The sequence below is a fragment of the Poeciliopsis prolifica genome, unplaced genomic scaffold (genome assembly GCF_027474105.1).
Source record: "Poeciliopsis prolifica strain line A6 unplaced genomic scaffold, Auburn_PproV2 SCAFFOLD001, whole genome shotgun sequence".
Classification (NCBI taxonomy): domain Eukaryota; kingdom Metazoa; phylum Chordata; class Actinopteri; order Cyprinodontiformes; family Poeciliidae; genus Poeciliopsis; species Poeciliopsis prolifica.
This window is the reverse complement of record NW_026562376.1, coordinates 4,164,119-4,180,525: the sequence shown is the minus strand read 5'-3', so window position 1 is coordinate 4,180,525 and position 16,407 is coordinate 4,164,119. Positions and strand designations below refer to the sequence as shown.

Genomic DNA, 16,407 nt, shown 5'->3' with positions numbered 1-16,407 from the left:
CCCGGATCTCTTAGTTTTATTGTTCCTGATGCAGAAAATGGTTTAAAACGACCTAAAACGTCGTCAATATTCCGCTATTGTCGAGGAAACATTTTCATAATTTTGCACAATGCGAAAAAAGTTCCTGTCTCAGTTTTGGAAACAAACTAATTTCGATTTAGTAAATAAACAAACACAACCCAGGAAAAGATTTATTGATTTTTTTTTTATTGGTGTTTCCATTCAGATCATTTATTTTCAAAATGTCAAATTGCGTCTAGTCAGTGGAAATGCAGCCGCACTGCAAAACCCCAAAATCCTACCCAGTATTTTTGTCTAGTTTCTACTGCAAATATCTTAAAATAAGACAAAACTTTTAAGTAATTTTTCAGCTAGATATGGGAGATTGTTTTTTTTAAGTAATTCCTTAATATTGATGAAAAGGTTCTAGTTCTACTGGTAGATTATTTCACTTATGGGAAAATGTTTTATTATTGAAGTAATAAACCAATAATCGTTTCTTCTTGTTGTAACGTAGCCAACTGAAAACATTCAATAGGGTGTCAGTACCTGAACTGTTACCCATATCTTTACTTTATTGAATTTATGTCTTCAGAAAGAAACCAAACAAAGTTATCGTTATTTTGTCATTTATATCAACTCTAAAAATACAAGTACAGTTACTTAATCAATGAAAAACTTTATAATTAATATTTAATTGATTTTTAACATTTATTTCCATGTGTTGCTGTTCAGATGCCACTGTAAAACAGAAGAATAGACTCCAATTCAATTCAGTTAAATCCAGATCATTAACACAGTGCTGATGCACTTTTCAAAACAACGAGATTCAATTTACTGTATATACAAGAATATTCTATATAAAACTGGTTTTGCCTTTTGTTCTCTGTGGACATTTATTCTTCCTTTATGATTCTGATAAACACATGTACACCTTCAGGCTGCTCCTTCCTGACTCACAGCGCCCAGTTAGCTCTGCTAGTTTCCAGTCTGGCTGCTGAACCATTGCAGGACTTCCTGTTTGTTCCTCTGCACCCACTTGATGTTGGCCTCGGTCCGCTCCAAGGCCTGATCCACTGCGAGCGTTGCAGAACCGAATCCTGCATCTTTGTGCTCCTCTTCAAAATCCAGCAACTATCAACGGAATCACAGGACTTCAGACTTCAACACAGGTCAGACCCAAGTTCAGAATATGGCAGAATGAAATTCTTTGGTAGAATATGAGATCGTTTGGTAGAATATGAGATCGTTTGGTAGAATATGAGATTGTTTGGTAGAATATGAGATCGTTTGGTAGAATATGAGATCGTTTGGTAGAATATGAGATCGTTTGGTAGAATATGAGATCGTTTGGTAGAATATGAGATCGTTTGGTAGAATATGAGATCGTTTGGTAGAATATGAGATCGTTTGGTAGAATATGAGATCGTTTGGTAGAATATGAGATCGTTTGGTAGAATATGGGATTCTTTGGGAGTTTTCACACTTAATAGTTGGGTAGATTCGGTTTGATTTGGAATCAAACCTCAGCAGCTGAGATTCACTTTCACTCTCAAATAAATCAAACCTTTCAATAAATCTGTTCCCCTATCATCAAAAACCTGAAAGAATCAACACCAAACCTCAGTAGAAAACATTGAGTGCAACTTCGTTCTTTATGAAATGTAAACCAAAATGGAGTAGCGTCAGATTGGAGGATTTGCCTTTTGTAAAAGGACACAAACCATTTCTACTTCTAGCGCTAGTTGTTTGTTATAGTTGTATTTACCCGGAATTACATGTAGTTTGCTTCCTGCTTTTAGAAAGGTGTAGTCACAGATGCGTTCAAACTGAACTAGAATTCACATCAACTGAACCGAGACTGAGGTTTTCAGGTGGACCAGAGTGAATGGTTTTGGTCCGTGTCAGCGTTCAATTATGCATTCACAACTCCTCAAATGCGACGGACTCTCCAGACAAACAGACTAGAGTTCGATTAAAGCAGAGTAAGCAGGGCTGGTGTGAATGCACCCTGACGGGTTGTGGGTGCCCCACGTTGGGCGCCAAATCGTTAGGAATCAGTCAGTGACAAACAAAAATCCAATTACCCCACAACACTCAAAATTTTGCAGACCAACTGGGGATTTTATTAGCACAATTTTTAAAGTGTACCGTTTCTTTGTAGAGACTCTTTTGCATTGTTGGAGATGAAAACATTTTAGTTAATTTCAGCCAATTCATCTTGCCAATTTTTCCAGGCAACAAAAGAACTATGTCCATCTTTCTTTTGCTAAAACACACACGGTAATTATTCACATACCAGGTCAGACTGCAGCTTTGACTGTGGATCCGATCAAATTGTATTTGTTAGCAAAATCAAAATCACGTACCTGTTGCAGCTGCTGAGTTGTGGAGAACCTCGCTGTGACGCCGCTGATGAGAGAAGCAAAGGAGAAAGAGCCCACACCATACCTGGCAAAAACCCACAAAAGCTTTTAAAATCTTACAGCTGGAAGCAATTAAACATCTCAGATTACTAAAGCGACGTCAGTGGGAGGTATGTAAGAAGAAGAAACGCTCTGACCAAAGACAGAACGGTTAAAAACACAAAACTCGTCGATCAAAATCTTATATACGTCAACAGGAATAAAAAGGCGAACAACAAATAAACCAATAAGTTTATAATACTTTAAAAATGAACACAGTGGTTAATAACACACTCACTCTGTGAACATGTAATCCCAGTTCTTTGTGACAAATTGCCAGGTGAGATTTTGTCCCGCTCTGTTATTGGCGACGGCGGTGATGACGGCGGTGGCGTCCTGTTTCCGGATCTTTGTCGGGTCTAACGTGAACTCCAGAAACCTTCAAGTCAGTTCGAAACGGATGTGGGTCAGTTTGTGTTGTGAAAAAGTAACCGAGGATTTGGATTATCTGTTTTCACCTGTGAAATTGTATCGTGAATCCACACCAGTTTGTCTAAGGTTCACATATATAAAACTCTAAATGGTTAAATTTGGAGCTTTTATTTAAGGGTCTACATTAGAATTAGAAATAATTCTTTCTGAGGTTCTCGTCAGACATTACAATAAATATCCTTTACAAATATTCATAAATAGACATAAAGGGATTTCAGAAAATGCAAACAAAATTGAACTCAAAATTCAAATCAATAACATTTTGAAAAGACATGAGAAATGTCTTACCACACAAACTATTTCAGCCATATCAGATGTTTACCTACTTTGTCAAATCTGCATTTAAAATACAGCTGCCGGTAATTTACTGGAAATCAAAGTTATTTTTATTATTTTTTTTACAATGTTAATTCTATTCTGATAATAATAATAAAAATAACACTAGTTTTTGCATTTTTAATTGAATGAATTTTATGGTCCACCAGCAGTTTAAAGTTGCCAGTTTGGAGACCAGACTGGTTCCATTTGGCTTGAGCTGTTGGACCAGCGGCGGTCAGTGAAGGCGAGGCTCACCTCTCCAGCAGCTGCGTGTCGTTGCTGCAGGCCAGAGCCAACATGAGTTTCTTGGCCTCGCTGGCCACCGTAGCGTCCTGAAACTGCGACCATGTGAAGTTCCACTCAGCCTCGCCGCCGGCCGCCACGGCGCTGCAGTACACCGCCGAGCGAAGGTTCGGGTGGATGCTGAAGGAAGGAACGAGCTGCAGATTAGCTTCACTTGTTCATCAAAACGATGGAGTTCCACACGGTTCTGTACTCAGATTACATGTTGTTTTTTTTTGTTTTTTGTATGCAACACAAATCTGGAACAAACTTCCAGAAAACTGCAAAACAGCTGAAACACTGAGTTTCTCTAAAAACCCATCTGGTTAGAGCTGATTCTGAATGATAGGAAATGAAACACTGAACAACATTTTGATGTGTAACAATGGAGACTAGGAAAAATGAAACGCTCACTGACTGTATTTGTGTTTACGATGTAAAGCACTTTAAACTCCTTGTTTTTGAAATATGCCATACAAATTAACTTGATTGGTTGATTTTTTTTTTTTTCCATAGGAGAAAATCAAAAATGAAGCGCCTGCAGTCTGAATGAAAAGATTTCTCTTCGCGTTTCATGCAGTCTTGGACCGGCTCTGACAAAGCTCATTTGCAGTGGTGATACATTTCTAATAATTACTTAATGGCATTTGTAAAAAGCTCAGCTTTATTTTTCACTACATATACATTTTTGTATATTATTTTACTCTTCTACGTAAATATTTCATCCATATATCCCACCAGTAGGACTCTAGCATTTGTTTTGCAGCAGATTAACTTATAGCCATAAACTTTAATCAAATATCTCTGCTTAGTAAACATTTAATGCGCTTTTTTCACTGTCCTGATTAACTATATTTAGTGTTACGGGTGTTTATTTGATCAATTATAAGTTAAAAACATGATTTAACCTTAATCAGTGTTAAGTATTTACCATAAGATAAGTTGAAAAAACATATTGATTATGTTTACCCTCCCTTGCGTCGCTGTAGGTTTTTATTCTGCTCTTTTTTTCACACACATTGAAATAAACCTGATGAAATGTTGCATAAATCAGACCCACGGGTTGCGTTCAGGCTCGTCCATCCACTGCCGGAACCACATGCGGATCAGGTTCTGGCACTCTGGTAGTCCGGTTCTGCAGGCTGTGCTGAGTGCATTTACCTGATTGTACCTGCAGAGGGAGACAAAACCTGTTAGAGCAAGAAGTTCTGACACGAAGCTGCCATGTGTGACCAGAGGGGGCGCTATAACCCATAAAGATGTGGATTTGTGTGAAGAGTTGAGACAGTTTAAGTGCCACACAAAGAAAATAAAAATATAAAATAAAATTGCAAGAATAAAGTAATAATATTTCGAATTTATTCTCTTACAATTTTATATTCATAATATTATTTTTTTTCATAATACTATCCTTTTTTCTTGTATTATTTTGACTTTATTCTCATAAGTAAATTTTTATTTTTCTTTATTTTATTTAGTATGGCCCTAATACTTGTATCTTTCACCCTCCTAATTAGATATGGAAATACAAGAAGTATGTGGATTTCTAAATATTTACACTCTTTAATTTCTTATAAATATTGTTTCATATGCATAAATATACACATCTTCAATTTTTTTTTAAATTATCCTACTTTCTTTCAGTCTGGGCATACTGTATTCAGTAGATTATTTGCTCTTATTTATACACTTACTTATTCTTGTTTCTCTGTTTTAATATGTTTAATCTTAGTTTGAATCTGCATACTTTCATTTTTCTTTAACTTTCTGAATTTCCCGACATTTGGACAATAAAGACTATTTCTATCTTGTATCTTCTATACTCGTTGTCAAAACCTTCTCATCAGAAGATGAATACATCATTTCAGATGTGTAAACCTTTTCTGGAACTCTGTTTTCAGTAATAAAGATGATAATTTAGTAAATAAACACATTACGGATGACTTTGCATGGAACCACTTTTGCGTTCCATACCAGTGCTGGCTAATGCAGTTTCTGCAACACCTTGCTGATTTTGTTAGAGTGCCATAATCACCATAATCTCATTTCTGTACTGAACATGTACAGATTAATGATAAATTACTGGGAGAAAATGATTGAATACTGTTGTTTCTGCTTATGTGAATAAACTCACTGGTCAGTGTGCTTCTCAGGAACTTTGGTCCAGTTTGACGTTATACTCCTGAAGTACAAGAAGAGTGGAGTCACCTGTTTCCTGACGTATTCCTGACGAATCACAGAAACAGGAAAAGATTGAGGTTCACTTGTTAAAACGCTCATAGCATCCAAACAGCTAACATCTGAGAAGTCTTCACCTGCATGGGCGCATAGACTTCGGTTTGGTCCAGCATGAGGTTGAAGTAGTTCAGGTTGTTGAGTGCAGACTGCCAGGGCATGTATTCGGTTTCCTTGGACAGGTAGGAAGTCGTCCTGAGAGCCAGAGTGGTGGAGACCAGCTGAGCTCTGCAGAGGACAGACATGTGACATCCAAAGTTGTGTTGCTGTGTCAGTATGCTGATTATTAATATCATGCAGCTTTTTGCCTCTCTTTCTTCAGGCTCTTTCACACGGATGTTGAAACCTCCCACAATTATTAAACATTTAATCAGAGCCAAAGTGGAACAGATTTTTTAAAATTGATTTCTATGTGATCATATTAACAAAAACACAGTTTTCATTATAAAATTGTACTTTTTTTTTTTACTATAACTTATATTTGATTATGTAGAAACCATTCTTGTTCCATTTCATTCCTGGCCCCCATGAGCCTTTGCGTGAATTATGGGCGAGACTTCCGCCGCAAACCGGAACCACCATTTGTGTACATGTTAGCAACTCGCTAAGTTGTTTTAGGCTTTAAAATATGTAGGATGTGACAGTATTGTTTTACCGCTGCGTACAGACATTGGGAGGCGACATTTTGACTTCAAGAAGTGGTTGTAAATAACCCGCGCTAGCATAATTAGCTACTTCTTTGACGCAGTTGATTCCGATGCAGATGCGGGTTTTCTTCCGTTGGGTTTTTGTCCGCACAAGTTTCAGTTTGGTCTGATTATTAGAGCACAGCCACGAACAGCTTCGTAGTTTTCCGAACTCCGCATGTGGCACTTCCTATTGGCAAGTCGCTCTAACGGATTGAGGAAAAAATAAAACGTTCATTGCTCTCGGGAGCCCCCTGGTGGGCGCCAGAGGTCACACCGCCGGAGACATGAGCTTCCGGTTCTCCGAAGCAACCGAGGAAGATAAGTTGGATAAACAATGTCGCAAAAAAGGACTTAAGCTTCAGAAATAAGGAAAAGAGGGGAAATTAGTTGGTTGAATTTTTTGGGCTTCATGATGTTTGATAACTATAATTAAAATTAATGAATTATTGACTTAAAATAAGCTCCAACATCTTGCTAAAAATTACTTATAAGTTAGTTTTTTCTTATTTCAGGTGTACTAAGATATTTGCGGATATTTACTAATATTTTGTATTTTTGCAGTGGATTTCATATGATGATTTGATCTCTATAAAGTTTTAAGCTGGTAGTTCTATAGGAATCACCTTGTTTCAGCCTTAACTTAATTTTCTGTCAGTCAAGATATGACATCTTTAAAGTGTTCACGAATACAAAGGAAACATTTACAGATCTTAAAGATCCAATTTGACATTCTTTTTTTTAATTACTATTTGGTAAACATAAAGGTAAAATGAACCAAGACTTGTTCCCTGATCTGTATTTGTAAACAGAGAAAGTATTTGTAATTTGTACTAAAATAAATACAACTGACTTGACTGGTCCTACCTGGCCAGGTTGAACGCGTCATCCACCAGCTGGGCTCTGTTGATCAGTGGAATCACCTAAATCGGGTTACAAAGTCAGTCTGCAGCGGTTGAAATAATACAAAGTAGATCCATCAGCTGGCAGATGTTCTGCTGGCTCTGTCAGGTAAAGTGTGTTTGGTAACCTGGTGGTCTGTATTGAGCTGAGAAAAGAGCCGCTCCCAGTTCCCCAGGTCGTAGTTCACCCGATAATACCCCGTCACATTGATGTTAGCCAAAACCCAGGAAGGCCCAGTCCTCATGTCCTCATTCAGAGCTGACAAACACATTTTGAAAACATTTTATCATATTCAGTATAAGCTTTCTGCACATTTAATGCACTTTAATTGCACACCTTCTTTTTCCAAGAGCCACCAAATTTCTTTGGTGGCTCCGTCTTTCATCCAGCGCACAGGGATCATCCATTCGTACCTGAAAAGACCCAAAGTTGTTAGAGCTTATTAATCTGCAGAGCTGCAGTGGGAAAAGTGTTGCTGATGCACAACTGCTAGCAAAAAGACAAAATCAACACTGTCTGAAGATGGTATGCTGCAAACACACAAAATCTCACCAAATATTTTTGGTCTAGTTTCTACTGCAAATATACTAGTGCACTGGCAATAAGACAAAACTAACTTACAAGTAATATTTTCTGCAAGATATAGGAGCTTGTTTTTTGTAAATAATCCCTTTATATTGATGAAAAAGTACAAGTTCAACAGGGAGATTATTTTACTTACAAAAAGATATTTTTCCCATCATATATGTGAAATAATCTGTCAGTGGAATTAGAACATTTTCATAAACATTAAGAAATTATTTACTTAAAACAAGCTCATATATCTTGCTGAAAAGTTACTGAGTAAGTTAGTTTTGTCTTATTTCAATTGTCCTAATTGATTTACACCAGAAACTAGACAAAAGTAAGGTATAAAAATGAAAGGATTTTGTGTTTTTTCATTACAGTCCATCCATATGTTTGAATCTTAAAAAATGCTAATCAACAAAAACTCTTTTCCATTAATGGAATGAGAAAAATGTGCATTTCCTGCAGAACTTCCTCCGCTCCTTCATGCAACATCTGCTGCTTTTTTCTACAAACTCAAATTTAGGTGTTTATTCCAACATTTTCTTTCATTTTACCAAAGCGTCGAAGCCAGTGACTCTTCCATTTTATCTCACAGAATCTTCATTTCTTTTCTTTAAGTTTCTAGTTTTTCTAGTTTAAAACCATTGATTGTGTTTGACGATTTACTGACGATTTCATTTTGCTCTGATCCAACAAGATGCTTCACTTCACGCAGGATTCAGACCATAAACCTGAAATTAAATCCTTTTTTTGAGAGCATTTGAGCTATTTATTGTTCATTTTTATCGCTCTGAGTTTTGTTCTTGGTTTACTTTATATTTTGTGGGTTATTTATAAGGTTTATTTGTAGGTTAATGGTTTCTTAATTTATTCATTTTTATACTTTGATTTCTCCATTGACTGAATTTTTCATAGGATTGTTGGTTTGACAAACAATTGCCTCTACAGAGAAATAACAAAAAGAATGAAAATCAATATGTGACCATTTCTTTTGGAAGAACTATAATTTCTTCTTATGAGTGATGGGCAATCAGCTCGGCCAGAAGTTGCGTTTTAAATTGTTTCATGTTTGCGTACTTGTATGGCGATTCCACAGTAACGTTGGATTCTGGATCCAGCAGGAAGTGATTCTGGGAAACAGCCCCTTTGCTTGTGTCTATGGTAACCACTGGGAAGCCCATCTGACGCACCCAGCGGTTCATGATGGCGTCAACTTTATCAGGAAGAGACACGTTGTTGTCTTGCACTGCCTGCAGAAATAGAGTTAGTGTGAGTCTAAACAATGTCTAAATGAAGGGTGTTAATGGCATCAATCACAGGAAACCCTATACAGATATTGGAGATGTAGAAGTCATACGTCCTCATCTCACCATTTGCAGATGTTTCCACAAGTCACTCCCAATTGTGTTACCATAGGAAAAATATCTTAGGTAACTCTGTGGACAAAGGGAAAAAAGTTGCTTTTGGTCAAATAGTCCAAACCACAATAAGATAAACTAATCAACTGTTTTTGCGTGGAAAGAACAAACTCATACACTGAGTCCTTGCTTGAAGACCGACTCTGACAGGAAGTCTGACAGCATCCTCAACACCGCGGCTCCCTGGACACAAACGGAGAAAAGGAATCAGGCCGCATTTTGAAGTTGCACTTACGAAAACGTCTGCCAAAAAATGAAAAATGGCATGTTTTTATAATGCAGCTTGTTGAACAATAAAGGAAGAATACTGGATTTGGATAATGTTCCACAAACTACCATTTGAAGGCGGTTTGCTTGTCCTGAGAAAAGTCAGATAGATAGATAGATAGATAGATAGATAGATAGATAGATAGATAGATAGATAGATAGATAGATAGATAGATATATAGATAGATAGATAGATAGATAGATAGATAGATAGATAGATAGATAGATAGATAGATAGATAGATAGATAGATAGATAGATAGATAGATAGATAGATAGATAGATAGATAGATATGTATTGATGATCTAACATCAATACATTGACAAAATGCTAAATGTCTGTTTTCAGTTTTCAGTGTTTCTCTGTGTTTGAGCAGAGCCAACAGATCCACCGTTTTTCTGTACCTTGCTGTAGGAGATGGTGTCAAATTGCTCCATGATCTGTCCTGGCAGGTTGATGCTGTCTTCCTTAGAAGTCAAAGGATGAGAAGATACCAAGGCGTCGACTGCAAAGACTTTCTGCACGTCGTCCAACACGATCAAATCTTTCTGAATCAAAGGAAGCAGTTGGATGAAAATAACCGGAGTAAATACAGAGAGCTATTTTTTTTATTCCCTTAGTGAATGAAATAATTTGAAAACTTATTCTTGTATTTACTTATGACAAAAATGGAAAAATCTTTTCACATCACTGTATATCCTGAACCCCTTACTGTCTCCTTACCACATTCCAGTCTGGTTCTGCATAGTCAGCTCCCAGGTAGGATACGTATGAAGCAAAGCCTTCATTTAGCCAAACCTCATTCCACCAGCGCAGCGTCACCAGGTTACCAAACCACTGCAGCACACCAGGGGAAAGTCTGTCGGCCCACGAATCCATGAAGTTTTCAGTTTAAAATGGAAACAAGTTACCATGTGTGCCAGTTCATGAGCAATGATGGTGACTGTGGTTTCTTTGTTGCTGTTAGAAGAGGTCTCAGGGTCATAGAGGAGGTTGGTTTCTCTGTATGTGACCAGTCCCCAGTTCTCCATTGCCCCGAAATAAAAGTCTGGCAAAGCGATTTGGTCTGTGAATCAGAGTCGAAGGATTCAGGCTTTGGGATTTGACTGTGTTGAGTTTCCTGAGCTTCGTGATGATGAACTCTCACCTGATTTTCTCAGGGGATACGAGATGTTGTAGTAGGACTGGAAAAAGTCCAGTATGGGTCCAGTTACATTGAGAGCGTAGTTCCCCTGTCCCTCCTCGATGGCCTTTTTGCGAGCCCAGATTCGAATCTGCAGACACAAAAGAAAATTTTCAGTGAACAAACAGGAAAAACTACAAACATAACAGAATTAACACTGGCTAAAGCTAAACTAAACAGTGTGAAACCAATAATCAATTTGATTCCCTGACACTCCTGAATACAGGATGAGATGAGACGACAGAATAAAATGTCAAACTTGAATGTTTCTTTGGGTTGAGCTCAGGTGAGCGTAGTCACACACGATGATGGCCAGCAGGTAGGTGGACATTTTTTCGGTGGCTTCAAACTTTGTCTGCAGCAACTTTTCTCCGTCAACATTGATGTTCGCTCGTTCTAAACGGTGGAAGCAGTTGAAGTTTAAATGACAAACGTGGATGCTAATTTCATTGTTATGATGTTGTAATTAAATGTAAAAGAAAAGGTATTGTGTGGTAGTTTGCACAAACCAGAGCAAAAATCCAACAGCAATTAAGGAAAGTGATGGAGCAGGAGGTGGATATGTTTGTGTAGACAGTAGCTACAGTAATTGGGATGCTGCTTTGATGACCAAGAAGCTAAGCTACAACTTCTTGGACTAGTTGATCTATATTGCAACCCTCACATTTGGTCAGAATTGGATCAGAGGTGGATTCTTCCTGGAAACTCTCCATTGTTTGTCCTTTGACTGTCCCACTAAGAGCAGATCTTGTGGCAGATGCAGAACTAAACAGGGTTTTTCATTCACTCTGTGGTTTATTTATTGCTGACTTTAGCAGCAATAAATTATTTCTCAAGGGTCAATAAAAAGGAAGGGCAGATGCTTTCTAGTTTTTTATGGATTGGTTCTGAGTCAAATGCTAATTTTTGCTCTCAAGTCTCTGATTCTCACATTTTATCCTGTTTGGGTTTTTCTGCTGTGGGTCTCAGACTGAGCTTAAAGTTACTTAAAGAAGGACATTTAAGATTTCTCATCAAGGAAATTGATTTCTCATCAATTTCCTTGGTTACATGCAAAGACTGGGAAGGAATGGTTACTTCGACATCTCCAGTCAACACTAAGTGTTGACCAAGTGTAATATGGCATTACACTTGGTTTGCTCCAGACTGGCTTCTGTAAACCAATCCACAGACCTACTCTTTCTAGTCAAGCTCTTGGCACAATAATACTTATGTCCTCTGAGAGCCATTTTAGTTTGTGCAGTTATAGCCTTCCGTACCCATTTCCATGCCGTTGGACAGGGCGACAGTTCCTGTTGGGTGCTGGAGGGTTATGTGGAAAACTGCTTTCATGGCCGGCTCATCAAAACAAGGAAACGTCTTTCTGGCATTGGTGGGATGCATCTGGGAGGTTGCGACGACCCTGTGAAGAGTTTCAACTGTTCAAAAAGTCTAACAAAGACACCAAAACAGGGTAGAAAATCTTACTTTGTGACTCCATCTTCTTTATATTCACTTCGGTAAAATCCAGCCAGATCATCAGCAAGCTCTCCTGAGAACTGGGCAAACAGCTGATACTTATGTCCTGGATTTAATTTACTCCTCAACTGGACCACCAGGTACTGCGTTTTAAGCTGCAACCAAGTTGACTTGATTTGGGGGACGGATACATCTTCTGGAAAAGACATTTAGAGTGAGAAGAAAGCTGTGAAATATCTTTAAAAAGTAATGATGGAAGAACCACCTTTAGGGCAATAAACATCAGTAGTTGTTTTCTGTCTTACTTTATTGACCTCTGGCATTAATTTAGAGGAACTTTGTCCCACTTTACTGTCTAAGATTGACGTTAGCAATAGCAGACTGTTGGGTAAGAGGGTTTGTCACTGTCAATATGTGAGACATTTGCTCCAGCAGAATCCAATGTGTCACCAGGCACCAGATATTTGTTTGAACTTTGCACTCTGAAGGTCCTTCGTCAGCATTTCAATCAGATTGAAACAAAACTGTAATGATTTATTTTTAAATGTTCAGCATTTAGATAGAAAAATTTCTCAGAAGGTTTTTGTGGCTTTTATTTTGCAGAATCCAGACAGGAAGTGTTTGGGAATCGAACCCCAGTGAAATTCCAACACGCTTGTATTGGGATTTCACTATTTGATTGTTTTTCTCTTAAAGTACTTTGAGATGACATTCATTGTTGTGAATCAGCATGTTGTGGAGAAACTGAACTGAGCTTATCGAGAGAAACATGTTTTTCATGAATGTTTTCTGTACCTTCAGACGTCAGATTGACGAAATGTTCATCTTTCATCTTTGTGTAGTTTAGCTTGTTGGAGTGAATCAGAATCAGATCTGTTGCTTCCAGACATTCAAACTGAACGGTAGACCAACCTGAACAAATGGAGACGTGCGAGGTCAACAACGTTTAAACTGATCCCAGCAACACAGTCGACAGGACAACATCCAGACATTGTTTGTATTTGATCTGCTGATCACCTGTTGAATCTCATCAATGGACAATTTATCAATTAGCTGGTGATGACTGTAGCATTATGGAAATAACAGCAGGTCTGATAAGGCTATGTACACTCTAGGTTAATTAAGATGGAAGTGAAAACAATCTTGTTTAAAAAGTCTAACTTATTTCAGTAGCACAAACGTACACAAAGCTGGGATAGTCAGTGTCAGTGTCTGCATTTATGAGGTTTCCCCTTTTTGCCTTCCTCATTGGACAGGACTTACTTTATCTACTATAACTCAACACCAGGTGGTGATCAGGTGACAATTCTCCCTCTTTCTTTACCCAAGGGTCTGACAGACATGGCCTTATGCTTGGTGGCTTGATCGCAAAATAGATAATTGACCCCAGCTAGCCTGGTACCTGGCAGACGTCTGGGTCGTCTGCCAGGCACCAGGGCATGAATGGCTGAAGTTGGCAAAGTGGTGCCAGTGATGGCAGGTGTTCATCCTGTTGCCGTTTCGACGTCTTTCGTTGTGTCCTTAGGAGACTAAACGGTTCACCCACATTGCCTGCTGGTGGTGGTCAGAAGGACTGATGGCTACGATATTGAGTGGCTACAATCCTGTAGCTTGGCGCCTTCAGTGAATGTGTTTGGACTTAAATAGGAGTAACTGGTGTCACTGTGATGCATCTTTGGGTGTAGAGAAAAGCTGAACATATACCGGATGTCATTTCATTTCATCGTTTGCATCCACATAATGATTGTTAATAACCAAACATCACAGCCTTGCACATTATTCTATCACTGTCTGCAAAGTCCTGATGGAGCACAAGGGAATCTTGAGATGCCTCCCCTCCCAGCACATCATCTAGATCAGTGTACTCAAACTCCAGTCCTTTAAGGGCTGGCTTCCTGTAACTTTTGGATATCTATCCAAAGAGACATGCTTTGACTGCTTTCTTGTGAGACAGTTTTGTCATTTAATCAAGGGAGTTGATGAGGGAACAGAGATTTGACACCACTGCTCTAGAGAGACAAACATCGTCTCGTTGTTTGTTTGTCACATTAAGTCTCCTCTCTCTGGGACACTCACATTTACGAGTGGATCCACTCGTGAGCAGATCCCAGACTGTGGAAGTGATTCCAGCTATGTCTGGGTGGTATCGCCCAGCCTCACATACCAGGCCAGGCTCCAAGCCTTGAAGTCAGGAGGCATTTCATGCTCCAAGAGCCAGATTACGACTCCAGGAGGCAGCATGCACAGCCTCCCGCCTTCGCCTGAGATTCGGCTCGTATTGCAACGTTTACTCACCAGTGAAAATGTAGAGGTTAGAGTTTGGGTTGGGCTTGAGTCGAGGCCACAGGGTGATGTGGTAAAACTCAGGGACTAAATCTCCAGGAAGACGATCCCTGAAGAGAGAAGCATAAAAAAAGAAGTAAAACGATATTGAGTGTGATGGTAGAGTTGCAACCTGAATGCAGATTAGATTAAAGTTTTCATTTTGTCTTTGTTGGTAAAACTTCTCCAGATTTCTAATGAATTTCTTTGGAGTGTTTGTTGCCTCTCTCAGACCTTCAGCTCTGCTTCCTGGATGTATTGCTGTTATGATTTGCACAAAAAGGAGCCATTCTCCTTTTTATTATTGTAATTCAGATTCTGAATCTGCACAGAATCAAATGCGAGTCGGCTGACAGGTTTGGTTGTAAAGTTTCCTTGAAAGAAGAGAAACTCTCATGGTGCTTTGTGGTGCGAGTCTGGATATCCTCTGCGTCTTTCGTCCAAACATCCTGTTGTGTCATAGTGTCATTGATGTCCTACCTGTCCCAAGGAGCTGTGACGTCACCGCCTTTCCCTCCTGTGATGGCGATAGTCCACAACGTGACAATGGTTGCTACAGAAACCAGGGCCAAGACGACGCAGAGAACACGCAGCCAGCTGACTTTGCATCTTTTCGCCATGGTCCTCCGATCTGCTAGTTCAGGTCAAAGCACAGCTTCAGGCTCAATTCCTGCTTTGCTGCAGACGGCTGAACAAACCTGAGCCTGTCTGGTTAGCTGAGTCCATGCAGGGATGAAAAACAGAAGTGCCTGTCAGCAGTTACGCTCCCCCTCTGGTCCTCCATACGGAGCTGTCACTCTTGAGGAATGAATAGATTATATATTAGGTCAGGGTAGCTTTGGTGGGAACTATCCATACTGATAATCACTGATAAACCACTCAGAAAGTTAGCACATGATCTGCCTGCAGTCGTAAAACTCGGCATTTCTGCCAAGAGTTCACACACCATGACGCAGGGTTTTTATTGTCTGTTTGTGGGAGCAAATTGGTCAAAGACTTGAGACAATAACCACACACACACAAACACACACACACGAACACACACACACACACACACACACGAACACACACACATACACACACCCACCCGCACACGCACACACACACCCACACACACACCAACACACACACACACACACACAACACACACCCACACACACACCAACACACACACACACACACACACACACACACGAACACACACACACGAACACAGATACACACACACACACACACGCACACCCCCACCCACACACACACACACGCACACACACACACACACACACACCCACACGAACACACACACACACACACACACACACACCTTGACTTTAATGATCCTATGAAATGGAAAAGCTTTTTGTGACTTTGGATTATTAACAATGTCGTCGTCTGGCTCTCAGTTTCCGTCTCATCGTTCCAAAAGCTGTTTATCAGATTAAGATCGCATCTCTGTGCAGATGATTCTTTTGATTTTATGTTGACTGTTTGACCTCTGACCTCCACTGTCAAGGTCAGGGGATCTGTCCAAATCCAGTCCAGTCACCTGAATATATATATATATATATATATATATATATATATATATATATATATATATATATATATATATATATATATATATATATATGATATATTGTTTATATGTATATATTTATAGATATATATATACATATATATATGTATATGTATATATATATATATATATATATATATATATATATATAGTTTATAGCTGACTGGATAGCTCAATACATAAGGCATCAGTATATCACCCGAGAGGGCAGGGTTCGAATCCAGTCTGGGTCCTTAGGCAAGACCCTTCAAGCTACTGCCTACCTCATACCATGAGAGATACTAAGTTGCAT

General features: G+C 39.0%; 1 protein-coding gene across 2 annotated transcripts; it reads right to left on the bottom strand.

Moving 5' to 3' along the window:
- Window positions 1-27: 27 nt before the first annotated feature.
- Window positions 28-15,620, bottom strand: LOC129358453 (aminopeptidase Ey-like). Of its 2 annotated transcripts, none has more exons than XM_055027528.1 (24): window positions 15,238-15,620; window positions 15,020-15,170; window positions 14,513-14,610; window positions 13,013-13,129; window positions 12,227-12,413; window positions 12,019-12,161; window positions 11,019-11,155; window positions 10,724-10,850; window positions 10,488-10,624; window positions 10,300-10,413; window positions 9,981-10,124; window positions 9,427-9,492; window positions 9,262-9,327; window positions 8,969-9,141; window positions 7,658-7,734; window positions 7,449-7,579; window positions 7,286-7,341; window positions 5,813-5,960; window positions 5,632-5,723; window positions 4,558-4,668; window positions 3,471-3,638; window positions 2,704-2,844; window positions 2,370-2,451; window positions 28-1,134 (listed from the first exon to the last, which is right to left on the bottom strand). In XM_055027528.1, the coding sequence occupies exons 1-24, from the start codon at window positions 15,263-15,265 to the stop codon at window positions 979-981; spliced, it is 2,850 nt and encodes a 949-aa protein (XP_054883503.1). In that variant the 5' UTR covers window positions 15,266-15,620; the 3' UTR covers window positions 28-978. The 2 variants fall into 2 exon arrangements, with proteins under 2 accessions (XP_054883503.1, XP_054883495.1); XM_055027520.1 differs by having other exon boundaries at window positions 29-1,134; window positions 10,488-10,642; window positions 15,238-15,619.
- Between the last annotated feature and the right edge of the window lie 787 nt (window positions 15,621-16,407).

Coding starts and splice junctions, on each gene's coding strand:
- LOC129358453 (XM_055027520.1), bottom strand. CDS start 15,265: ATGGACTCAGCTAACCAGACAGGCTCAG. Junction 12,414..13,012: donor CGTCAATCTGACGTCTGAAG/GTACAGAAAACA, acceptor TGTCTTTTCCAG/AAGATGTATCCGTCCCCCAA. Junction 9,142..9,261: donor TGTGGAAACATCTGCAAATG/GTGAGATGAGGA, acceptor CTATTTCTGCAG/GCAGTGCAAGACAACAACGT.